The 24,850-nt window shown below is 40.9% G+C and overlaps 4 protein-coding genes across 5 annotated transcripts; 2 read left to right on the forward strand and 2 right to left on the reverse strand.

The window, feature by feature from the left end:
* Window positions 1-137: 137 nt before the first annotated feature.
* On the forward strand, window positions 138-3,769 carry LOC141823556 (ubiquitin-conjugating enzyme E2 10-like). 2 transcript variants are annotated; one of them, XM_074710861.1, is made up of 5 exons: window positions 138-266; window positions 342-421; window positions 1,275-1,402; window positions 2,545-2,649; window positions 3,480-3,769. In XM_074710861.1, exons 2-5 carry the CDS (start codon window positions 352-354, stop codon window positions 3,621-3,623), a joined length of 447 nt encoding a protein of 148 aa, XP_074566962.1. In that variant the 5' UTR covers window positions 138-266; window positions 342-351; the 3' UTR covers window positions 3,624-3,769. The 2 variants fall into 2 exon arrangements, with proteins under 2 accessions (XP_074566962.1, XP_074566961.1); XM_074710860.1 differs by having other exon boundaries at window positions 153-218; window positions 322-421.
* A 2,854-nt stretch (window positions 3,770-6,623) lies between these two features.
* LOC141825595 (ethylene-responsive transcription factor CRF5-like) lies at window positions 6,624-8,078 on the forward strand. Its single transcript, XM_074712976.1, is given in 3 exon segments — window positions 6,624-6,744; window positions 7,046-7,892; window positions 7,894-8,078. Coding segments are annotated over 2 exon segments (933 nt in total). The 5' UTR covers window positions 6,624-6,744; window positions 7,046-7,092; the 3' UTR covers window positions 8,027-8,078.
* A 2,875-nt stretch (window positions 8,079-10,953) lies between these two features.
* On the reverse strand, window positions 10,954-13,454 carry LOC141823615 (transcription factor TCP3-like). Its single transcript, XM_074710904.1, has 3 exons — window positions 13,425-13,454; window positions 13,135-13,242; window positions 10,954-13,087 (listed from the first exon to the last, which is right to left on the reverse strand). Exons 1-3 carry the CDS (start codon window positions 13,452-13,454, stop codon window positions 11,375-11,377), a joined length of 1,851 nt encoding a protein of 616 aa, XP_074567005.1. The 3' UTR covers window positions 10,954-11,374.
* A 2,455-nt stretch (window positions 13,455-15,909) lies between these two features.
* Window positions 15,910-20,769, reverse strand: LOC141824320 (uncharacterized). Its single transcript, XM_074711582.1, has 5 exons — window positions 20,157-20,769; window positions 17,852-19,967; window positions 17,140-17,200; window positions 16,837-17,060; window positions 15,910-16,445 (listed from the first exon to the last, which is right to left on the reverse strand). Exons 1-5 carry the CDS (start codon window positions 20,278-20,280, stop codon window positions 16,376-16,378), a joined length of 2,595 nt encoding a protein of 864 aa, XP_074567683.1. The 5' UTR covers window positions 20,281-20,769; the 3' UTR covers window positions 15,910-16,375.
* Between the last annotated feature and the right edge of the window lie 4,081 nt (window positions 20,770-24,850).

The following is a 24,850-nucleotide window of genomic DNA, read 5'->3' on the forward strand; positions in this document are numbered from 1 at the left end:
TTAAAAAGTAAATTGAGAACCATTATGAAAATAGTGTGGAAAATTGCTATATTAAAATGGTAAACTTTTAACCGGCGAAATAAAAACTTTCCATAATTAAATGCGATGAGCTATAAATACAACTTGAACGAACTGAAGTTTCGCTTTTCTCTCCTCTGTCCTCTTTTGCTGTTCCTTCGAGGATTCGACGAATCGCGTGAGAGAAAGAGGGAGAGGAGGTTCCAATCAATCCCTACAAGCCTGAGCTGCTTTTGTTTTCATAATCGGTACTTCAATTTTTGGTTATTCGTCGCGTTGTCTTATTGATCCCTTTGGATTCAGGCTTATTTGCGGGGAATTAGGCCTTCCTCCATGGCTTCCAAGCGGATCTTGAAGGAGCTCAAGGATCTCCAGAAGGATCCTCCCACCTCTTGCAGCGCAGGTATTTTTTCCCCCTTTCGCATTTTAATGAACTGTTTAGACAGGGATCTGAGCTCGTATGGTGGGATGGGAAGGTGTTTGTGGCCAGATGAGTTAGGTTTTATGTTGTTGATGATAAATGTTTTTTTTCTTTTCCCCTACTGTTTGCGGAAACCCATACTTTGTTTAATTGTTTAATCATTTGCTTTGAGTTCGATGCTCATAGAGTGGACTCATATTTGCATAAATAGATAGATTAATAGAGACGAGAAATGGTGTGAGTGTTGGTTGTTCAATATAAACAATATGCGCTACTGCCTGATTCTTTGAAATATCGAGCAATAAAATACTATCTTACATGACACAAATTAAACTAAACGATATGTTGTTGCTTGTTTCTTTGAAACGTTGATCAATAAGATATTGAACAAGGATACTGACTCACATGGCACAAGTTAAACTGAATGATTCGTTACTGCTTGATTCTTTGAAATATTTTAACATATAATTGAGATACACACACTTAGCCATAGGATTTCTGCATTAACTCATTGTGGCACTCATGCACCTGGACGGCCCCCTGGACCTGCATTTTAGTGCTTGTTTTAATTATGAACTTTTCGGAGTGTTGTTCGTGTATAATCTCAGCCACTTTCCTCCATCGATTTTTTTTCCACCATGGATTCCTTTCCTTCTTCAATCCATGCCTAGGAGTCAACAGAGCATAAAACTCATTTTGGCCTTGATAATTTATCAACCCAAACTTTCATGATGAGTAGTACTATAGCTTGTGTACTGGTAAAAATTTCAGTATCATTTGTCTGTATGTTGTCCTTTATTTGTTTCGCTATCTATAATTTATTGAAATTTGACAGGTCCTGTAGCAGAAGACATGTTTCACTGGCAAGCAACAATAATGGGTCCTCCAGATAGTCCTTTTGCTGGAGGTGTTTTCCTTGTGACTATCCACTTTCCTCCTGATTATCCTTTCAAACCCCCTAAGGTACATCAGAACTTCTAACTGTTTGAATTCGTTGTTATTTTTCTGTCTTAATATGTTGCTCAGAGGACACCATTTATAGTTATATTTGTTTGAGGGGCTTGGACTAATTCCTGTTTCATCATTTTAATTTGCCTTGGTAGCCACCTGAAGCTTCTCTGTTACACTATTCTCATCTATTGTCTTCTGCTCAGATTCATTGTGTGACTTCTCATTTTGTTAGACCTAGGCAGGAGTCCAGATCCAACCATTGCCCTGCTTCCTCTCCTGCCAATGATACCTTCTCTAAAACTAGACCTTAGCAACACCTCTAGTTTCAGCAAATGTGTTGTGTCAACACCTCTTTGTTGGCCCTAGATTCCTGGGAACACTTCACTTCACGTGTTCTTTGACAGTGGGCAGTTGATTCCAGTCACTCTATCATGATGATCTTCAATGACATAGATGCAAGCTTATCACTTTCATTTGGCCACTGTTTTTCTCTCTGGCATCTAAAGATGCCACCTCCCATGCCTCTCTGTTGGATCTTGGAGATCATTTCTTTCTGTGCATTGTCTGCTTGCATTTCTAAAGCAGTGTGATTCCTCATTTACTAGTGTCTTGTCCCCTTGTTATCTAGATCTTCACTTGCAGATGTTCTTCCTGCTTCTTCTCTGTTCCTTTGATCTCTCTTCCTCTCTGCCCACCATTAACAACTTGTAAAACCTGAACAGAGTTCTATTCTTAGTTTGCTACTTCCAAGCTAAGCGTTGTGTTGTGCAATTCATCTTTTCTTTTCCTTGTGTCTATTGGATATTGTTGTATGCAAGAGTCAAGAGGAAATCAGACTTTGCAATTTCTTGATGTCTTTCATGAATTGGTGAAGTTGACTTAGAAATTTGTTTCTCGACATCTTTCATCATCTTGATTTCATTTCATCCTTTCTCTTTTATCCTCTTTTTGTATTGATGTGCTGAGATGAAGTTGAAGTAATCGCCTTTAGTGTGTTCCATCAACAATTTTCAAAGCTTTGCTTAGCATAAATATACTAATTTGTTCTTTTATCCTTTCACATTTTAATTTAGCAAATATATCAATCTTTTAAATTTTAAAGTTGTTATATATGGTTTCTTTTAGCCTCATGTCTGTTTTCCTGGTTTATGCAGGTAGCATTCAGGACGAAGGTCTTCCATCCAAACATTAACAGCAATGGCAGCATTTGCCTTGACATTTTGAAGGAGCAGTGGAGTCCTGCATTGACCATTTCCAAAGTAAATAATTTTCACCTCTTTTTTGTCGAATGTTGTTGTAAATTACAGTTCAATAGGTACGTACCTTTTGATTACGGTGCTAGAACTTTTCAGGAATCAAGTAATTACAGGGTAGATAGTCATTCAGAGCACATTAAGGTACATTATACATTGTAAATTGCCTAGCAATTATCATTCGGAGGTAGATCTAATTGAGATGGAAACAGATGTCAGTAAGAGAATATTTATTGAAAAGCAGCAACAAGGTTTAGATACAGACATATGCATTCACCCAATGTTCTCACTTAGTTAATTAACAATAACACTGTTTGTTACCAAAGCGTGGCTTTACCCAAGTGGCTAGGCAGTCTTTAATGTTAGGCCCTATTAAAAAGTGGCCCGGACAGATTATTTAGGTGACCCAAGTGATCCGCCAAGGCAGTTCAGTTGGATCTAAGAAAAAAAATGAATTTTTAAAATAAATTATTGGTTTATTTGACATTATTTTTCTATATTCTGTTATTGTAATATGACGCCAATTATAAAGTAGTTATATGTGTGGTCTTGCAATTTGGATTTATAAGTTATTAAATTTTATGTCTTGTTGTGATTTTTGGTTTTGTTGGTCGCAATGTGAAATCTGAAATATTTCATCGTTGTTATGTGGCTAGTGGCTATTTATTTATTATGTGTCACTTGTGATTGTAAATTTGTTTTGCTACGATGACTATATATTGGTAACTCATTCAAGCTTGGACAAGCTTTTCTCAAGTCAAGTAAGTTCTTTGGCTCGCAGCCTGGCTCATTTCAAACTCTAGTTGTTCATGACTTTGAACTTAATTGTTCCATAGGTACTGCTCTCCATCTGTTCTCTGCTGACTGACCCGAACCCAGATGATCCTTTGGTCCCGGAGATTGCACACATGTACAAGACTGATCGCAACAAATACGAGACCACGGCTAGGAGCTGGACCGAAAAGTATGCAATGGGTTAGTGAGTCACTTTATTTGAGGTTTGGTCACTGTTATTCATTAGAATTAAGTGATTATGTATGCTATCTCTGTTTAGTCTCCTCGAGGACTCAAGGGGCCCAAATTTACAACCTATAAACAAGAATTTCTAATTAGGATAATTTTAAAACGTTGATCGTGGAGCGATGTGTAATTTATATTTTTTTATTTATCTTAATGATTGATGAAAAACTTTTACAATACAAAGAATTGGATACGGATTATTAACAAAATTATCATTTTATTTTTCACTATACACTTGGATAAACACCGTATTGTTTTGACTGGTGGTGAGGCCATGGTGGAGTAGCTCTGATTAATTTTCACCAGTCACCACAGTTGACTTCACTAGTTGCAGTGTTCAAAAGAAAGGTCGTGGTGGATGATTGTCTCGCTCATTAAATAAAATTGACCAACAAATACAACAAAAGAGAAGAAATTAGAAATAACAATCAAATCAATACAAAAACATAAACTTCGGCCAATTGATGTCGACTGCCTTAAACATAACATATGCATGCATGAACATGATATGGATAATTTTTATTTACTGCTGCAGTAATGCATGAATCATGGTGCTAGAATATTTAATCTTCATCAAAAATAACTTATTTTAATTTGAAATAATAATCGCATTATTTGAGCATCTAAAATTTATCTCTTTTTTTTACCCCAATTATTGGACGTGCATTTATTTAGCCTGTGCATGCATAAGCTTATAATACTGTTTCGGAATTTGTGAAGGACGCCCCAATAAAATCGTCAAAGGTCATCAGACCAGTTGATATAAATTCTTCTCCACTCCTCCTCCACCATATTTTGTCCTTAATTTTGGGAGTTTTTTTAATTCTATTCTATCTTTTAATTAAAAATTTGAAAACTTTTTATTTAAATCATTTTTTATTAAAATTTCTTACTAACTCGGTTTCAAATTAACTTCCAACATACTCTTAAAATCACTTTAATTGTGCTAAATTTCTTCAAACATACATTCAAAGAGGGAATGAATTCGTGCATAAAATTGCTGTCGGGATGAATATACATATATACATAGAGAGAGAGAGAGAGCTTTTATTTTGTTGAATTCTCAGATAATAAATTGTATGACAATTCGAATGAAACATAAACCCTAGAATCAAGGGGTTGGCCTCAAACTTTACGAGGGGAACCACATTTAAAATCAAACGCCCCATCACGTGTTGGTCTCGTGTTGAAGAACAAGCTATAACAAGTTGCCAAAAACTAAAACCACCAATGTTATCTCAGTGGGAAGATGATTTGGCCATTGTCTTCTTTCACATGAGGGATATTAATATATATTTTTTATTTTATTTTATTTTATTTTTTAGAAAATAATAATAATTATTAAATTATTATTATTATTAATTTTGTGAGAAGTATGAAGATGGAGAGTTAGTGTGGTGCACGTTTGCTCAATAAACTCGTGCTCCTCCCTGCAAACACTCACGAGCAGTCTAGTTGTGATTGGAGAGTGAATTAATTAATTAATTAAAAATAATAAAAATATATATATTTTTGCTTATTTAATTTATTAGAACCAGTGGCAAACACAAGGGACTAGGTATTTACTCAAAAAAGTCCCTCATGTTTTTCATAATAATTGACTACATCTAAGAATATCTTTGGTTTTTAGTCCTCGACTGTTTTTTCTTTGTTACCATTGCAATCTCGTGAGGATCTATTTTTGATGGGTTGAAGTTAAACCTGTAAATAAAAAATAAATATCCTCTGGTTTAAATTTTAAAATGTTTCTGATATTATTATTTTTATAAATACCTTCGTATCCATCAGCAAATAAGTTTTTCAATCTTACACAGAGACATTTTACCAATAAAATAGAAATTTTAGAAGGTATTTTAGTTTTAATAATATGTTGAGGACATTTACCCAATAATTATTTTAAAAAATTGATTTAAATAGAATCTATTTAAGGTTTCCACTTGGAAAATAAATAAATTGCAATATTTTTTTTATTATATTCATATTTCCTCTTTTCATTAAGGTGCATAAATATATTTTAATCTATTTTAGTGGATAAAACCTCTAGAGAAATCTCAATTTATACCTCTCTTATTCAAGATAATAAACATATAAGTACATAAGAAAGTCATTATTGTGATTAAATGACCCATAACTATATGTTAAAAATTAATGGCTTTTATTTTTTTATCTTCTTATTTACGTGGATGGAATCAGAGGAAAGAAATAATATTTATTACTTAATTCATATTTATTAAATGGGTAAATTTTTATGTTTCTCAATTTTGTCTAATTTGAACCGAAATTAAAGAAATGAATGGCATGAAATTAAATTCTTGGTCCTTGAATATTTCCTTCCAAATAATTAATAACTTTTTTTAAAAATACTAAAGTTTACTAATTTTAAAATACATTTAACATGTATATATTAATTATTCTCGAAATGGTCCTCTCGACACTAAATATTTTCTAATGTTTAAAAGTTTAAATAACATTAGAAAATATTTTAAAAACTATCATAAACTTTTTTATAAAATGATAGAATCTATCACTCAACAGTTCTACACAGTCAGTCACATGATCATTTACGAAAAAATAAATTAAAAAATTATAATTGATCATAACATAAAAAGATATTATCACGATTTTATTGAGATTCAAATTCTACTGGAGATTTAATTGATTAAAAGGGGCAAACTGCAATTAATCCTCTTTCTTAGTAAACCGCGCAGAAGCTCCACAGCGAATCAAGAGTTCCAATTGAGCGACAGCCGCGGGGGCCACCGCCAGCTCCTCACCGCCTGGATGCGGCGAGCGCCTGGTCATGGATTCCCAAAAAAATCTCATCTTTTTAACTACTGGATCGATTTTAGCTCCAAAAAAAATGGTAAAATAAAAGAAAATAATGTGCTTCTCTGTCGATCGATCCTATAAAACAGCGAGCTCACCACTCCCCCCTTCTGCCACAAAGTCCTACACTTCATTCCTTCGAAGCTTAAACATCTCTCTCTGTCTCTCTCTCTCTCTCTCTTCGTCCTCTGTTCTGCTCTGCTTCTTCAACTTCTTGTATGGTGAGCTTTGTTGCAGGCGATTCGAGTTTTTAAGGTAGATTCTGCTCCTTTTTGTAAGAATCCAAGAAGATTTGGTAAGGTTTTGGTAGTCTGAAATGGACGTTTCGTAGTACCGAAACGCTAACGAATCCGCAGTCTGATAGCTCAGTGGTTAGCAAATTGGATTCTGGGGATTTGGTAGCGTTTTAGTTTTGTGAAGAATCGTAGATTCGTTATTGCTCTTCCGTAAAAGTTGCAGCTTTTTAACGTGTTTTGTGTTTGGTTTGTTTTTTGAGCTTTCGGGGAGGTAAAGATTTGATTTTTATGGTGGATTCTTGTTTTAATGGCGGGCGCAGGGGAGGAGAAGCGAATGAGATAGATTAGAGCGGGGCCGGTCGAAGCTATGGTGATGAAGAAGGCGGAGCAAGTAGTCGGGACGGCGAAGAGCGGGTTGTCGCGTCCGAGGCGCCGCCTGGCGTCGGAAGTTTCGCGGCCGCGAGTGATCCGCATCTTCTGCTTCGACGATGACGCCACAGATTCCTCCAGCGACGAGGGCGGGCGCCGCCGCATGAAGCGGTTCGTGCAGGAGGCCCGGTTAGAGATCCCCGCCGGAGGCTCGGCGGAGGCAGGCAAGGGTAAGGCCCGGAAGAAGAAGCGAGCAGAACGGCAGGCACCTGCGGGCGCCAGCAAGGAGGGCGGCGAGCGCAGGTTCCGCGGAGTCCGGTGCCGGCCGTGGGGGAAGTACGCAGCGGAGATCAGGGATCCGTGGCTGCGTACCCGCGTGTGGCTCGGCACATACAACACCGCCGAGGAGGCCGCGAGGAGCTACGACTGTGCCGCCATCAGGCTACGTGGCCCCGACGCCACCACCAACTTCCCCACCGCCGCCGCCAAGTCAGGCTGCTCTGCTCCACCATCGCAACGTCCGAAGCACTCGGAAACCAACATCGCTTCCACCTCCGGCCGATACGACTCCTCATGCGAGGAGTCGCCCCTCGACGTCACATCCCCGACCTCCGTCCTCCGATGCTTCGCCCCCTCCTCCTCCACCGCCCCCCAACCAGAACAAAAGTCCAAACCTCCTGCGTCAGCCTTCCAGACGATCCCGCCGCCGTTCGATCTGGGAGAGTTCCTGCCTTTCGAAGAGGAGGAGGCCATCTTCGACGGCCTTCTCAGCTTCGGAACCGAGGAGCCGCTCGGGTTTCATCCACGACCACGCGGCGCCGATCGAACTGCTGGATGAAGACGTGGACGACGCCCTTCTCGTCTCGGGATTAGACGACTTCGCCGACGACGATCTCTATGGTGATATCGGCAACTATTTTGCTTGCGACTGACCCTTCTCTGCGCGTCGCCGGAGGCCGATCACTTGGCCGCACTGCCAAAAGAATCTGCTTCGCTTTTTCTCGTTTATTTTTATTTTTATTTTTATTTTTATTTTTATTTTTATTTTTGTCGCTACAAAAAATGTCTCGGTTAAGCAACGGGACGCTTCCGGTCAGTTTTCCAATTTTTTTTTCTTCGAGACAAATTAATGTAAAAAATCATTAAATAGCCTCTGTTTTTTTTTTTTTTGGAAAAATCAGTATGGGCCAGAGCTTGTCTTTAAAAGGCACGTGGAGGTAAGCCATTGCGGTGGCGTGAACACGTGGCAACTCAGTGATATTTTGGGCCTTTATGGTGAAATAATTTATTATAAAATATTATCCAACTACCACCTCGCTCTCCCTAATATTACAAATATAGGACATATTACATACGAACAAGTTATAAACTAAAAATTATTTTGCATTTGATCCAACAAGATGTCTAAATTTATATCACGAGACGATTACACAAAAACTTGAATGTCCTTAAGAGAGGAGAATGTTTGTTAGTTTGTTTCTCATCTCTAAATTAATCTCTTTAAGTAGTTTTCCATCTAATAATATAAATAATGGATGATCAAATATTATTTAGATGGAAGTGGACACGACAAATCTAGTTGAAATCATGTCAATAATCCACTTTTTGTTTAAGTAGGCCGGGATTCATTGTATTTGTTGTCATTACATGAAAATCCTATTAAATTGGTATACTTAGTTAGACCTATTAATAACTATAAATTTGTTCGCTTTTGCATATATATCAAAACATGATTTGAGACATGGAAGCACTTGTCATCAATATCAACTCTTTGTGTGGTCCTATAATATATTGATCTTGTCATATATATATGATTACTAAAACTAAGGTTCTTATAATATTTGAATGAAAAGTTACTTATAAGTCTTTTCTAACAAACTAGCTAAGCATAACTCTATTTGAAAATTCTTATGTTTATCTAAGTTTTCCATCTCGATTCGATCTCATAGCAAATGGGAAACTAGCCACACTTGATTATGCTTGGATTGTTTGATTATGATCTTCTCGATACAAGTCGAAACTAGATTGCGAATCTCTTGAAGGTTTTTTTAGAGTGAAACAAGTGAGAATGTAAGCTTCGATTAGTGCGGAGAAATGAGGATTAGGGTTTAAAGACAATGAGGATATACTAATATTCAAGGAAGAGTACTAGCTAGCTAATTATTCATCGTTTAATGTTTGGACTTTTGTTAGTCATGTGGTTGAAGGAATCTAAAGGAGGTTTTGGCTTTATTTGGTTTTTGGAACTCATGTCAATGATATGAGTTGGAAGCTTAGTGAAATTTTCTTCTTCTTTTTTATTTTACAGCATATATATACGTATTTATTTTGCATATAATTAAACTGTTCATTCATCCTTGCCTTGCCTGAAGCTTATAAGTGGACCTGCATCATGTATCAGTTTTGTCCTCGACACGAAGAAGGAGAAGCATTCCTATGGGAGCCCATTTGCCCTCGATCGTCATCTACTTGAAGCTTCAAGAAGAAGAAGAAGAAGACGAAGAAGAAAAATGGACGTATGTATTGTTTGGCTGCGAGAGCAGATGCTTACATTACAATACAAATGAGTTGGCCATGGCTGCTCTGCTATCTGCTGTCCTCTCTCTCTCTCTCTCTCTCTCTCTCTCTGAGCATTTATATCATGAACATAATTGTTAAGCTTGGAGGAACATGAAGAAAGGAGTTACTATCTAAGGCTAGACATTCTTTCTCTATATTCATCGGCCTCTTTGTGGCCATCGGAAGAGGTGAAGCTGTGATTGGCCTCTCTGTGCCTGTCGCGAGAGGCGAGGCAACGATGGACCTCTTCGCCGCCATTGAGGCCTCTCCTCGAACTCAAGGTGAGGCTGCGATCGTCCTCTCCGCGGTGGTCAAGGTGAGTTCATGACGCGGCCTCGACTTCTAGCAGGTCGACAACATCGGCTACATCGACGCCAACAACATCGTGGTCATCGCCAGCGAGCGGTTGGGCAAGGGCGACGGCGGCACAGGCATTTTCTTGGCCTCCACCGACGAGCTCCACCACCATTTCCCCGTCACCCACTATAACCGAGTAAAGAGCTTCACCATCGGTGCCCATCGTCGGTGCTCTGGAGCAAACAGAACCTTAGCTAACCACCTCCAAGGAGAGGTGCAACTGAAGTTAATGAGCAGTTCAACCAACTTGGCTAGTTCGACAAAATTCTATTGTTAGACCCTGAGCCGGGATCAAACCTGCTTTTGTAACCACCTCTATTGTGCTGTCCTACAACACTCGCAAGATCGTAACTATCGGTATGAGCTGTTTGTCAACATCTTCTTAGTGGGAATCAGCAAGGACCATGAAAGCAATGGAGTAGTAGGGTTTGGAAGATGAAGCAGCAGTAAGCTTCTTCTTCACTGTTTGGTTCTAATTCCAATGGCCAAAAGGAAAAGGAAAAGGAAAAGAGAAGAAGAATATTAAATGTTCACCTCTTTCAACTCCACTAATAACTGAGACAAGAGACCCACTGCGAACCAATCAGATGAAGAACAAGGAATCCTAGGGCAATTCCAACTGAAAATAACAGTTTGAAAAATCATAAACAAGGAGCTTCTCTGATGGATATGGCGAACCCTAATATAAAGCTGCACTGTTCCAAGAAAGAGACTCACACAGCAGAATCTTCAACCGAGTTGGAGATGTGCAATCATTAAAAGGCACACTAAGGTTTGGGTTCTTTCAGGAAATTGAAAGCGCTTGCTGCTTCTTTTGCAAAAAGCAGAAGAAAAAAAATTAATAGTAATCTGATCGAGAAAGTTAGAAAAAGATCATTTAATTTGTTTCCAAACAGAGTGAGCTAAGGAGTGAGTTTATTAATGGAACTGAAAGAGAGGCAAAATGAAATTTCCAAATTTAAGAGTTCAGTTGCACAGTTGCACTCTTTTTCGCTCTGTCTCTCTCTAATGGCTGAAGCCGGAAACAGAAAACCCATCACACCTTGAAGAACAAACAGGAAGCAAGCACAACAGTGACATGAACGATAACTACTACTACTAAGACAGGAATCGAAAGTTCAACGTGACACGGAGCAAAGCAAATGACAGATAGAAGAGAGGCAGCAACATGATTGAACCAGAAGTGATGGCTTTTTCACATTCCATCACCATCCTCCTCCATTGAATCCAGACGCTGTAAACAAACGTGTTAAAACTCGAAAATGGTGGACTGGAATAAGGAATTACCAGAGGAGGAGGAGGAGGAGATTGGTGATGATCACTCTTCTTCTTCTTCTTCTTCTTCTACTTCTTCTTGAAATCTGTCAGTTGCGAGAAGCAGAGGCAGCAGAGGGCGGCTTGTCGTTGACGCCGTCGTGCTCCTCCTCGCCCTGGAACCGCGCAGGGATCCGGAACCCTGAGAAGCCGACGCCGGTGGCGAATCCAATCGAGGAATTCGACGGATAGAACGGAGATTGCATCCGGTGATCGGCGATGGTGATCTCGGCAGGGTTGGCCCAGGCGCGGGCAACCGGGGCGTTACTGGACTGAAGGGGTCCCCTCTGAGGAAAAGCATGGCTTTGACCGAGCATAGAGTGCAGCGGCACCGCCTGCGGTGGTGGGAAGCTGAGAACATAGCCTCCTCCGCCACCACCAGCGGCAGGATCTACCACATTCCATGGAACGATCCGCTGGCTCTGTTCGGCGGCCCAGCCGATGGAGGCGTCGTAGGCCAGTTGGGCGGTGGCAGGGAAGTGAGTGGGAGGAGCTGGGCTCTGGCGGAATTGGCCGTGGTGTTGATGGACGGGCTCTGGGTTGTGAAAAATTGGATCTTGGAAGGACTGGAGGGAGAGGCGGAGGTCTTTGACTTGGTTGTCGGCTCGCGAAGGGAGGTCCGGGGAGTAGGACTGGAATCTGATGGAAGGAGTGGAAGAGGGCGAGGTGGCGGCGGGTGTAGCTGCTAATGGGAAGAAGGATTTGATGGTATCGGCAATGGAGTCGGTGTCCATGGACGGCGGAAGAAAGCTGGTGCTGGCATTGCCGCCGCCGCCGCCGCCGCAGGTACCTCCGCTGTCGAAGTTAAAAGCAGTAGGAGAGCCGACTGGGTCGACTACCACAATTTGCTTCTTTCTGGACCCGTCGAGGGAGTGGTCGATGGCTGGGAGTCGATCGGAAGGCGGGGGAGGGAGGCGAGAGGGACGGGCGGCAGCGGCGACGGTGGCAGTGGGGCTCCAGGGCGGCAGCTCGGCGAGTTCGTCGATGGCGGCCTTCGCGTTCTGGATGAGCCAATCGACGGCTTTGCTGGGGCGGTCGTACCCCAGCCGATCCTGCACGTCGTAGAACTGGATGGCGGTGTGGGCGGAGAGGCGGACGCGGCGGTCGCGGGGGCCCTTGGCGGTGCACACCTTGCTGTGCCGGTCCTTCCGGCCGGTGGCCCGCACAATGTGACCGCCCTGCACCTCCACGATCTCCCCCACCGCCGCCGACCCCTTCCCCCGGCCTCCGTACCTGGACCTCGTCTGCGCTGCTGCCTGCGGCGGCGGCGGCGGAGGCTGGTGGTGGACGAAGGAGAGCAGCTGACCGTAGCCACCGAGGTCGTGACCCTCCCCCGTCCTCTCCGGAAGCTGCCGAGCATACTCGGACGAGGAAGCCGTCGCAGAAGCTGAGAAAAAGGAAGAGCTTTGGTTGCTGGTTTGCAACTGATGAAGCTGGAAGTTCTGCTCCTCCTCTTCTCGGCCCTCCCCTGCCTCTCCTCCTCCTCCTCCTCCTCCTCCTCCTTCGCTTTCTTTTTCTTCCGCCGGAATCGGAAGATATAGAGCTCTCCGCGGATCCAGATCCCTCTCCTTCTTCCTCCCTCCCTGTTCCAGCTTTCCACGACCCCGCCACGAATCTAGCACCACTTCCCCTGCGACCGCAAAACTGATAGCGCCTGGCGTCGAAGATGCCCGCTCTCCTCTTCCTCCTGCTTCTTCCACAAGCTTTGGCCATCCAAGACCCACAATTCCATCACCAAACACCAGCCTCCTCCTCCTCCTCCTCTTCAACAAAACGCAGCATAAAAATTGGATCTTGGATGAGATCTCACCTCACCCTTCACATTGCAGCAAGCAACAACGCAAGGTACAAGGAAGACAGGGATGGCGTTTAGTAGAGATGATGATGGAATGGAATGCTTCAAGACGTGGGCCTCAGCCTATAATTTGAAACAACACCCCAAGCTAATAATTTGAAACAACACCCCAAGCTATCCATGGCAGTCTTGGGCAGAGAGAGATGCGAGATGAAAGATGGAGGGAGGGAAAGCCTCAAAGATTAACCTCACCTCACTCACTCAACCCATCTCCCAAGGCAACAACCATGGCAGCTCATCCTTACACTTCTCAGTGCTGCCTCCTCCTCCTCCATCCATCCATCCATCCATCTTCCCTTCTTCTCTCTCTCCTTCCTATAATCCTATGTGCTGGATTTCTCCTCTTTACTGCCTTTTGGTTGGATTTGCAGTCACTTTGCCAAAAGAGAAGCCACCTTCCCTCTGCAAAGGATTTTACTGGATCGGATGTACCAAATTGGATGCAGATCTCACTCCATCGCGGTAACACCGAAGCCAAGCAAAGGGAAAAAAAAACAAAACAAAAAAAAAAGGTTTATAATTGCTGCGACAATGACAGCACAGCGTTCGACAAGGTGGTGAAGACGATGGCTGCCCTTCAGATTGCCAACACCTCCTCCTCATTTCTTCCCCCTGCATTAATTAATTAATTTTTTATTTTTATTTTTAAAATTGATCTTAGTAGATGGAGGTATTTGAAGTCGAAGATCCTGTTTACACGAGAGGAGGGAGAGATCTGAGAATCTGTAAAGAAAGATGGGAAGGAGTTGAGCGTATCATCCATCCCCCTCCCCTCCCCTCTCCCTGAGCCCTCATCTTCCACCACATCCCAGTCCTCGGCTCATCCCAAACTCTCGTCCCAACCGAAACCTTGTCACTGTCTCTTTTACCATCAATCAATCCAATTGTCAGAGTCAATTTCTGTCCCCCCAGGTAAACAGACAGTGCCGAAACGTGAAACATGCAGGCATACATACATATGATATCATATATATAGATATGTTCATGGAGATTGACTTTGACTAATCATTGAATGGGCGATCCTCGTTCGACGGCTTTAATCAATTTATTAATTATTGATTGCTGCAGACGTAAGATCGCGGATAGAAGAATGGAATGGCGATGGTGGCCGGGATGGGTGCGTGTCTGAGTCAGCAGCAGCAGCAGCAGCAGAAAGCAGAAAGTTGAAAGCAGAAGCAGAAGAAAGTAGGAAGAGGAGGATCAATGAATAAAGTAAAAGGCTTGGTGTTTCCCTTGTGCCGTCCTTTTCCATTCCCTCCTTTCCTTTCTTTTCCTCCTTTCCGCTGCTGCTGCTGCTGCTGCAGTTGCTGCTGCCTCCCATCAATTTTCCATCCACTACTCCTATTTCTGTCCCACGCACAAATTAATAGCAGCAGCCCAAGTAATCAATCGATCGATCCCAGCAAGAATGGGAATGGGAATGAATATCATCATTCATTAATGAAGTATGAATCCTTCGTGCCTTCTCCTCATCAATATCTCGCTCAGTAAACACACACATATATGTATATGATATTCTAATTTAAATAAGTAAATCTTAGGGGGTATTTTTAAAAATCCTCCTTTAATTAAATAATTAAATACACGGTCTGCATCTGCATGTTGCACATGAACAAGTGTTCCTTTTGTAATTAATGCTGGTGGAATAATTTCTATTATTTTGATTATAGAAATTTCTAGAGTGATTAACAATATTCGTGCATTAATTATTATTTATATGTATGACTTGAAAATTAGATGTTCTTATTTTGCATAAATATCTATTTTATTTTTTAAATTACTAAATTAGGTACCGGCTATACAAGCACGGCGGAGTAGAATTACGCCGGCCACGTTCCTGATCATCTCTTCCGACGTTCGTTCCTTCGTCCTTCCGCCGCCGCGGCCCTCCTCGCCGGTGCGATCTTTTAGCTTAGTTATCTCCTCCTTTATCAGTCTCAGCAGGATCGGTGCCGCCGTCGATCTCTGCGACTCGATGTGCCGCTGCTGACGTCGTGACCCCCCGACATTACTGATGAATTGCCACTGTGAGTCTGGCTGGCCGACTCGACCTCACACGCCAAAATGTTCGATCTCTCGCGACACTTTGACCAAAGCTTACAGCAGGAAAAGGGCCGGCCTTGGATGCTCTCCGAGTTCTGCGGCAGATGCGCAAATGATCGGATCGACTCCATTTTACTCCATTTGCTCATCGGATTGGTGCCCAGTCCATGCACAGAATTGTGCCCTCGCTGGGCTGTGCAAAGCAGGAGACTCGAGAGCTAAGGGAAATCTGGTATAGCACACCGGCTTTATCAATGGCCTGTGCGAGCAGATGAAGAATGAAGGTGCAAAATTGCTGCTCATCAAGATGTCAGAGATGGGTATTTTGTCCCGATGATTCATGGCTTCTGTTTGGTTTGGCAGCATGGTCATGGGCTTTGTGAAGAGGCACTTAGACTTTTCGACCAAATGCCACAGAGAAAGAATTGATCCTAACAAGTTTACATACTGCATTTTGTTGTTGGATATGGCCTTTATAGAACTAGTGAAAAAAACTGAATCGATTATTTTGGCTATATTTTCTATAAAAAAAAACGAAAAAGAGCTTGCAGTTAATGCACCTCTGTGGAGTATACAGAGACACGAACAGTGTCTGAATCAGAAACAGAGGAACATGGTTTCCAGCCAAATGCTCCCAATTCACATCACAAGAACTCTTGCAGCACCAAACAAGACTGACACGCCCAGGTCTGTAATAAATGATGGCCAACCTTTACATGATTCCAAACTCACCAAAACCTCATTTACTTCGACTACCCAAAAGTAGTTCAGTTTGGTTCGACACTTTCTTCACAGGTTTCTGACAACCTACTGAAAAACTTTACTCACCTTGTCACCATGTGCCAATACAACCAAACTTAAACTTGCTAGAAATCTAAAACTATGCGATTGATAAGAGAAGAGAGATCCACGCAACTACCATTATATTTGAGTTCTAGTAACATAGTTCGCACGCATTTGTATTATGATTCAATCCTAACAATACAAGAACACTGGTTGGTCAAATACATAGCACAGCTGAAGCTTAGCGGACGAAATCCAGTAGGGAGAAGAGAACATTCGCAGTATAATTGTAGCACAACATCACCATACCACATTGACAGCACTTGGACATGTTCATGAGATGAGTAGTGTTGTCGTTGCCATCGACTGATTAGGTTGTTGCTGAAGAAGCAATTACTTTGGGAACAGACATGCCAAATCCATGTTTTACTTTCTCAACTCTGTTATAGAAGAAACATTAAGACAAGTGAAGAAAATATAATCCTCTTGCTAGAAAGGTGATTGCTATCAATTTTTCAACATGCTTAAGCAACTAGATTTTCTAAGTATATTGGTAAATAACTCTATTTGAGACAAGTTAAAAGGTAAAATCCTCATTCCAAGCTACTACAAGAAATGTGTTCGATTCTTCTTGAATCAGTGCCTCTGCTAGTTTCCTTATAGTTGAAGAAGGTTAACGAACACTAGCATAAATACATTTTAAGCCAGAAAAGATCTGTATAAAATGAACCACCAACTATTTTTCCTATGTTTACAGTATGACCATAAAAGAACATCTAAAGTAATTAGAGAACCAAAACTTTGCAAATCAGAAAAGGTCAGGAAGCTTACGTTGGTGCGAGTTTACCAAGACAGTCTAGCTCTTCACCAGATAGCTCATCCCAAACTTTACCAGAGATATCAATTATATAAGAACAACCTCTGCCTGATGGAAGCCCTCGACCAACAAGTAACTCCATATCCTTCTGGTGAAGCTCTCTGCCATTCACAATGACACCAGTATCTCCCCCAGCACAATTCTTGGGCATTGGATAATTGAATTCTTCAATAAATGGCTGCCATAAGAATGGATTGTGTTTAACTTTATGTGAATTGGAGCACCTGTATATACGGGTATCATAAATTTACACTTACTGGAATTATCCCAAGGCCTGGATGTCCCATCACACCCCAAAATCCAGCGCGGTAGTCATACCTGAATTGTGAAGCTATTTGTAAGAACAACAATCTAAAATAATCAACAACAGAGAGCTTTCTGTCAATGAAACAAGTTTAGGTTTGAAGCACAAGGCACATCAATATGAAAAAAATTACCTAGAAACAACGGATCCATAGCCAACATTAAAAGAACAATTTTGTAGCATAGCGCCTATACTGTCCAAGGCTATATATGTTCCCTAACTTGAAGAAATTGAGTAGCACCTGAGTCATTATATAATGTCTAGGATGTACATTTACTAAGACTTTGTGAATTGTGGTTGGACAAGTTGATCATGACATATTAAATGGTTCAATCTCTGTGACAATTAAACATGTGTTGCTAACATAGCTGAAAGGGTACTTAAGATAGAAGATTGCACTCACTGCAGATTACAAGGAAACTGGACTATGGTAAATTGATGGCATTTCATGAGTGGAAGACAAGTGATATAGATAGGCAACAAGCTATCAGTCAAAGGATTAACAAACAGCCTTAAATGAACTCATGTTCTTGTTACAAATTTATCGAGTTCAAGATTATTGCTTTCCACGGTTTAATAAGGAAAATTTTCTTTGGTCGTGGCAAATAAAATATCCAAGGTATTTTAGAAATGCAACTCAGCTTGGAGGAAAAAAGAAAACTCACCAATAATTGCCAGGAGAGATTGGACCTGCTAGTTTTTCGGCCTTCTTTATTAAATTATCAGAGATAGGATGACCATTGACTGAAACTTTACATCCACTATGCCCAAGTGATTGATTAAATGGTCGGAAGCTCTTCTTTATCAGGCCAGCAAAAAAAGAATCACTACTCTTAATGACCCTGGGTTGAACTTCATCTTTGCTTATCTTGTCCCATGAATCATGAGACAGATTTGCTGGCACATTCTCATCATCTGACAAATCCATCTCAGCAGCCACTTGCACGTCTTTTGCAGAATTCTGCCTCAAGTTTCCACTTGAGCACATATTTCTCTCTTGAGCAGAGCGTACACTCCTGCTCCCACCATTTCCAGATCCATCAGTTGATTGATCAGAATGTGAGTATCCAAAATGTTCACGAAGTGGTAAGCTTGGAACTCGTGAAATCATCTGCTTTTCAAAGGGAACGCCAGATGAGGTTGGAACATCCTTTGGTGAAATCATACTCTCTGGGCTCTCGACAAAGCCAGATGTAGTGGAAGATAAAGACAAAACATGTGTTTTATCTGACTCACTCGAGCGCAGACCATGTCCTTTTTCTATCAACTCTGAATCATTAATTGAGAAAGCGTAAGGCAGAACTAGCTTCTCATCGCTAGACTGAACATAATTGACTGGGCTATTATTGGAAGAATTTTGGTTCTCTGAACATGAGGATGCCGTCGCTGAAGAGATTACAAATCTACTTCCTTCATACTTGATAGAAATTAACTTAAAGCAAGAACCACAACGCAAACTGAACTTATTTTTCTTCAGCAGAAATGATTTTTCTGGTAGTTGCAGAAGTTCAAAACAATTGGAACATATGGTAAATGGAGCAGCACCATCAATGGATCGACAAGAACGTGCAGCATTCTTGCTGAACATGGTTCTATGATATGGTCTAGGCTCTAACCTGGGTAAAGGAGCATTTCCTGGCTTCAAATTGTAACTTCTGCTACCAAAACTCGATGGACCATCAAATGTATAAAAATCATGATTAGTCGCAGGATAGGGATACCTCTGGTGGTCAAATATTGCAGTTGGCGCCCTAGTAGGAACTGAGAATGGCCTCTGATAGCAATGCAAACATGAGCAAGCTGGCTGATGATAGAAACCATCATGATGATAAGGCATGACATGATCAGGATCAAGCTGCCCGTAACCAAAAGTGTCAATCTGTCGTTGTGCGTAATCACCAAGGTGGAGAGGAACTCTCCTATGAGCAAAAGGATCCCCATAACCAGGTAAATGACTTTGAGCAGGCATATTAGAACAAAAATTTAACCCACCAGCATTATGGTCATGTGTGGCAGCCAAACATTGAGATGGATTCAGGTTCGACGAGGATGAGTTTTCAGGAAACCAATTTGCATGGTCATCATAGGCATAGGAATTCGGCCAACTGGTCTTCTTATCCAAGGTAACACTTGTCTTCTGCCTGTCGGATACCTCACAAGTTCGCTGTACTTGATCTCTAAGTTCATCAAGCATTCTCAAAAGCTTTACTCGATCTTGCTCAAGGTAGTCGACTCTTCTAGCATCATCCATATTCTGCTGGTTTTCAGCCTTATTTTCACCATAAAGATGCCTAGCATTGGAATGATAAGTAGAAGGACCTACGTCCCCGCGATGCAGAGACTGAGCACTTGCCATGGGAACCCTGGGTGTTCGGTCCAACTTTTCAACTCTTATTTGCACAGATTCAGCTGACCCATCTATTCCCTTTTCTTCATCTGTTTTACTCATTTCAGCTACATTCAGATTCTGATCATTTGCGGCGACTGTGATATTTGTTTCGGTTTCTTTTTCAAGACCATCCAACTCTGAGCTCATTGTATCCCTTCCTATAACGTCATCCTCGTTTGCAGATACAATTTTACTATGGGAACAGGAAGCTCCCTGTGGAGATGACTCCGTTAACTTGCTCTCTGTTCGACTCCCCTCGTGATCAGTCTCCAAGCTTCTCTCTGAACCAAGCTCCTTTTTTTCTGTAACATGGTCCAAGACCTCAAGATATTTGGCGCTCTCGCCCTTGGTGTTTTCAGGAGAACCTCCAGAGCCTGCACTAGGCGTCTTGGCTGCGTGATTCATAACCATAAAATGAATGTCAGCCTACCTAAATGTCAATACCACATTGTAACAAGAAGAAACCAGAACAAGGTATTTGATCCGGCAAATCAAGCCAAAAATGTTGGACTCTGCTAGTATTCAGGTACAAATTGCTGAACAAGGGAACGAAGAAATAAAAAGAAAGGGTTGGGGTTCACCTTGGAGTGTGGTTCCACAGCTACCGCAGCGGTAGAACGAGAAATTAGCGAGCTCCGGGAGAAGCTTCTCACATCTAGGGCACCGCACAACTCGAACCTTCGCTCCAAAACCCTCTTCCGCCATCTGTTCACAAAGAAAACCGAACAAAACAGTATGGGAAACGCCAAGGCCAGGCCTTTTCCCACCCTCGCAAAATCACCCAACCAAGACACTCTTTTATACCACCCAACGAGACGATGAGGAGAAAGGAATCACCTTGTATTCATCAAGAACAAATGCAACTCAAGAACAGGTGAAGGATCGCATTTTTTTTCTAGTACAGAATCTCTAAATCAAAGTAGCTCTTTTCTCGGTAAACGAGAAAGCATTCCGGCCGTTCTTCGGCCCTTGCTTTATTCTATCGCGCTTTAGCCATGTGCGGGAGAGAAAAAGAGAAGGGTTCCAAAGCAAGAGGAGGAGAGTTCTCAGCAGCTATGGAGAAGAAAAAGAAGGATGTGGAGAGAGAGACGTCGCTAGCTTTGGGTTCGGGAAGAAAGAGAAATGGAGAAGAGAAGAGAAGAAGAAAGAGGAGTTAAAGTACGGATGGCAGCGAGGTGGCACAGGGCTGGAGGAAGGACCTCCACAGGCCCTCAAAATAATAATATATATAAAAACCACTAAACGCCCAAACCCTTCAAAAAAGCCAGACGAGAAACGCCAAGCTCCGACCTTTCACTCCTACGTTCCTCAAATTCCCCCGGCCAAGGCGCCAACAACCCTCTTTTGTACCCCTAAACGCATCAAAGGACACGAAGAGGCGAAAAGGAATCACCTTGGCGACGTTCGGCCATCCACCACAACTGCAGCTCAAAAACAAGGGCGCATGGTCCCATTTCCTCGAACTCCACCGAGAATCTGCGAGCAAAGCGGCTCCTTTCTCGGTAAATGCAAAAGCATTCAGCCCCGTCTTCCTCCCTCGCCTTTTGCTATCGTACCTTCTAAGGCCAAGTGCAGGAGGAGGCGGAAGGGGCGGTTTTGGGAGGCAGATGGGAAGAAGAAGGGCGAACCATTTCTCCAGCTATTAATTTATAGAACAGACCCCCATGGGACTCGATCGCCGGCGAGGCGCCAGCTCCAACCCATCCGGCAATCGTCTCGATTCGATTCTGGATTCGATCTCCATGGTCGCATTCGCCAGTCGCATAAGTCAAATCCTTGTCCTCTCGACATACCATCAACAGTACTATTATTCGACGTTATTTTCTCAAAAAACACCTTTCACATTTCAATTTCCCACAACACATCCTTACCTTGCCTAATTCCAACACTCAAAATTAAAAAATAAAATCGCAATTTCAAATGCAGGTTAATATTTTTTCCCCCACAATATAATTATGTATATTAATGGTAAATTTTAGAAAATAAAATAAAATATTAAAATCAAGGTAAAATAAAATAAAATAAAATAAAATGAATCTCGAGGGGCGTTGGGGAGTTGAAGTACTGATCGAGCTGTACAGCATTATTTTTGTTTGTTTGTTTGTTGTATTAATTATTTATTTCCTTGACTTTAAGAGAGTGAGGCACTGTTTCTGCGCTTTGACAATTTTGCATGGCCCAGTGCATCTGCTCTGTGCTGTTCTGTTTTGTTCTGTTCTTCACTGCCTCTCTGTGCCTAAATAATTAATATTTATTTTTTTTAATTTATGTCCTTTTAAGAATAAATAAATAAATAAAATTAAATTTTTTTAAAAAAAAGTGAGAGAAAGAAGAAAGGCTGACAAGTGACAGAAGAGATGGGAGCAGGAATCAGTAGCATTCCCAAAGCTTATTCCTTGTCATGGATATCCAACCCCTAAATCCATCCATCCATCCATCACTCACTCACTCACTCAAACCTGGACCAAAAACCTTTGGGACTTATTTAAAAAAGATTGATTTTAGAAATGTTTTTTCTAAAATATTTTTTACTTAAAAATAACCATATAGCAATTTTTTTGAAAATACTTTTTAATATATGATCATTCTTGAACTTTAAATTTAAAAATAGTCATATAATATATATATATATATATATATATATATATAGATAATTCTTTCTAAGTTTGGTCCATGAAAGAGTAGGAAGAGAGACAATTAAGTAGATTGAATTCAAAGAGCTACTACCACACTAATGACATTAACATGCCTACCTTAAATAAGAATAAAGCTCTCCTCCTCCTCCTCGTCTAAATTAATTGACTTGAATTCCCTTGTCATGATCTCTCATATTCATGATTGTGTTACAATAAATCTCTTAATTAATTCTTGTGCAAACATTTATGCATCATAAAAACTAAAATGAACTACCAAATTGTAGAAATGTATATCATCGATCAAGAGTCAGAGATAATGATAAGAACAACAACATCTTTAGGCTCAATCGACACTATCTTGAGTATGTCTTTGTCTTCTTTGCTTAGACATACAGTTTCTTGCTTCTGTAATCAACATTTACCTGTACTGCATTGTGATAACTTTGCAATGGAAAGTTACAATGACCATTTATCTCTGTCTGTCTGAACAAGTCTAGTAGCTAGATTCAAGCCCAACAGTGTTCAACAAATCGATGGATTCATTTCGACCATCACCAAATCAAATCCTGCTTCTTCTTCTTTCTTCTTGATTGTCGTCATCATGTCCTCGTTCCTGGTAAGTAACAGCGGCGCTTTCATCTTCGCCTTCTGCATGCTCCTCTGCTTTCTCTACGCTCTAATTTTCTTGTGCGGCGAGGACGACGACAGGTCGCTTCGCGAAGCCTGGCCTAGCCAGCTGGCCGTCGACGCGCTGCCGAGCTTCGTGCGCTGCGAGCCTGCGACGACAGGAACAAAGAAAGCGTCGCTGCTGGAGCCGCCGCCGGTCACACATGAGCAGTCTGCCTCGGGCCCGTGGCAGAGGGGGAGCTGGCAAGGCGGCTGCCTGAGTGCCGGCGCGCGTTCCACGTCGAGTGCATCGACAAGTGGCTGCGCTCGAACTCCCTCTGGCCGGTCTGCCGGGCAGACGTCAAGCCGCCGCCACGGGAGGAAACGGAGAAGAGGAAGGCGGAGCGCATGCAAGCGCCCGCCATGGCGGAGTTACGTTGCTGCAAGCAAATGGAAAACCCTGGTTTAAGTGCACCTGCTGAAAGCTTTTCCCATTAATCACTTTCTAATTCGAACGATTAACGGTCAATAGATCCATTATCCATTTAAAAAAAAAAAACTCTGTAAATTTATCACAGTTGAGTTTCAAACTTAGATGTTGTTATGAGTATTATGATCTAATCTGTAAAGATCAATATCCAGGCGATCTCAACGGAAACAGATGCCTACTGAGTTAGTGAGTTTCCATCCTTTATATCCTCTGTAATTTGAAGTTTGATTCATTAATTCTCAGTTTAAATTATGTTAATGTTGATTTGGTTGCCATGTCACACTCATACCTAAATTAAAATTATAAATATATATATATATATAGTATTCATTTCAAATATATTATTTGTAATGGTTTTTAATAAAAAAAATATGATATATGCCAAATCTTATCCAAAATATTTAATTTCTCCAATAATGCATTGGGACCTCACACTTTCTTAATGATTGCCACTTAAACATCTCAATTAACAACGTGATAAAGAAACTCTAATGACATATGGCAAATATTATTACGAAGATTCACAAGGGTGTTAATCTCGACAAGATCTAGTCATTTGGATTAGTTAAGATGATCATAAAATTTAAAAATAAAAAAGTTTTGATGAGAAAAAAAAAGTTTTTTAATCAAACAATGGTAAAATTAATAATTTGTTCTTAATTGAGTAGATAAAAATTTCAATAATAGATAAAAAAATTATAATGATAATATATTCTTTTAGATAATAGATAATGTTTTATTTAATTTTTTTAATGTCATTTTCAAATTTACTCCGTCTTTAAATTATATCTATTTTATTTAGTGTGTGCTGCTTCTATTTTTTATTTACTATACCACTTAATCATCTACTTGGCTCAACCATTTCGGCACATCAAACTTGGCTTAAAAATATTTTTTATTTAAAAAAATTAATTTATAGTACGTACAAATATATTTTTTGGATAAATGAAATGATAGAGTAGGAATATAATATAAATATATACATATATAATTAACAATATTTTACACGTTTCCTTTAATTAACTTTTTTATTTTCCACGTCACACAGTCTCAAATCCAACGTCACCGCACACGTGATCAAAATCCGGTTGTTCATTTCGATTATATTCCAGTTATATATCTATATGACCGTTGAATTCAAAGGGTTGACTTTTACCATAGTCTTTGAAAGGAAGGAAAATCCAAGTGTGCATATCATTCGTAAGGATTTTTCTTTCTCCACCAAGATTCAAAGAAGAAGAAGAGCATTCCTTCCGGCCACAACCAAGAAAGTTGACAAAAAATAAATAAATAATTTGAAAATTTTAACGATTGCTTATTAAATCGGTTTGTCTTTCATGATGTTTGACTAGTTAATTATGTGATGGTTGACTTTGACTCAGAATTTTGTCATCAAGTCGTTTTGGGCTGCTCCTTCGCCTGACGCCGTTTGGAAGGACAGCTGGCTGCTGGCTGACCTTGCACCTACCACTTTTTCTATATTCTCCTTATTTATATTTATTTATATTTATATTTATTTTTTTTTATTCTTATCGGCAAGGAA

This window comes from Curcuma longa, chromosome 3 (genome assembly GCF_044706935.1).
Source record: "Curcuma longa cultivar G26 ecotype Majalengka, Jawa Barat chromosome 3, ITB_CL_G26_1.1, whole genome shotgun sequence".
Taxonomy (NCBI): Eukaryota; Viridiplantae; Streptophyta; class Magnoliopsida; order Zingiberales; family Zingiberaceae; genus Curcuma; species Curcuma longa.

What these genes read in the sequence shown, in the direction of transcription:
- LOC141823556 (XM_074710861.1), top strand. Translation starts at nt 352, where the DNA reads ATGGCTTCCAAGCGGATCTTGAAGGAGCTCAAGGATCTCCAGAAGGAT. An exon ending in TCCCACCTCTTGCAGCGCAG is followed by an intron (nt 422 to 1,274) that starts GTATTTTTTCCC and finishes GAAATTTGACAG; the next exon opens with GTCCTGTAGCAGAAGACATG. An exon ending in CTGCATTGACCATTTCCAAA is followed by an intron (nt 2,650 to 3,479) that starts GTAAATAATTTT and finishes ATTGTTCCATAG; the next exon opens with GTACTGCTCTCCATCTGTTC.
- LOC141823615 (XM_074710904.1), bottom strand. Translation starts at nt 13,454, where the DNA reads ATGGAGGAGGAGGAGGCAGCACTGAGAAGT. An exon ending in AGGAGGCAGCACTGAGAAGT is followed by an intron (nt 13,243 to 13,424) that starts GTAAGGATGAGC and finishes TTCAAATTATAG; the next exon opens with GCTGAGGCCCACGTCTTGAA. An exon ending in GCTGCAATGTGAAGGGTGAG is followed by an intron (nt 13,088 to 13,134) that starts GTGAGATCTCAT and finishes GTTTTGTTGAAG; the next exon opens with AGGAGGAGGAGGAGGAGGCT.
- LOC141824320 (XM_074711582.1), bottom strand. Translation starts at nt 20,280, where the DNA reads ATGGCGGAAGAGGGTTTTGGAGCGAAGGTTCGAGTTGTGCGGTGCCCT. An exon ending in ATCTCTCCTGGCAATTATTG is followed by an intron (nt 17,201 to 17,851) that starts GTGAGTTTTCTT and finishes TTCACAATTCAG; the next exon opens with GTATGACTACCGCGCTGGAT. An exon ending in CAGGCCTTGGGATAATTCCA is followed by an intron (nt 17,061 to 17,139) that starts GTAAGTGTAAAT and finishes TTCTTATGGCAG; the next exon opens with CCATTTATTGAAGAATTCAA.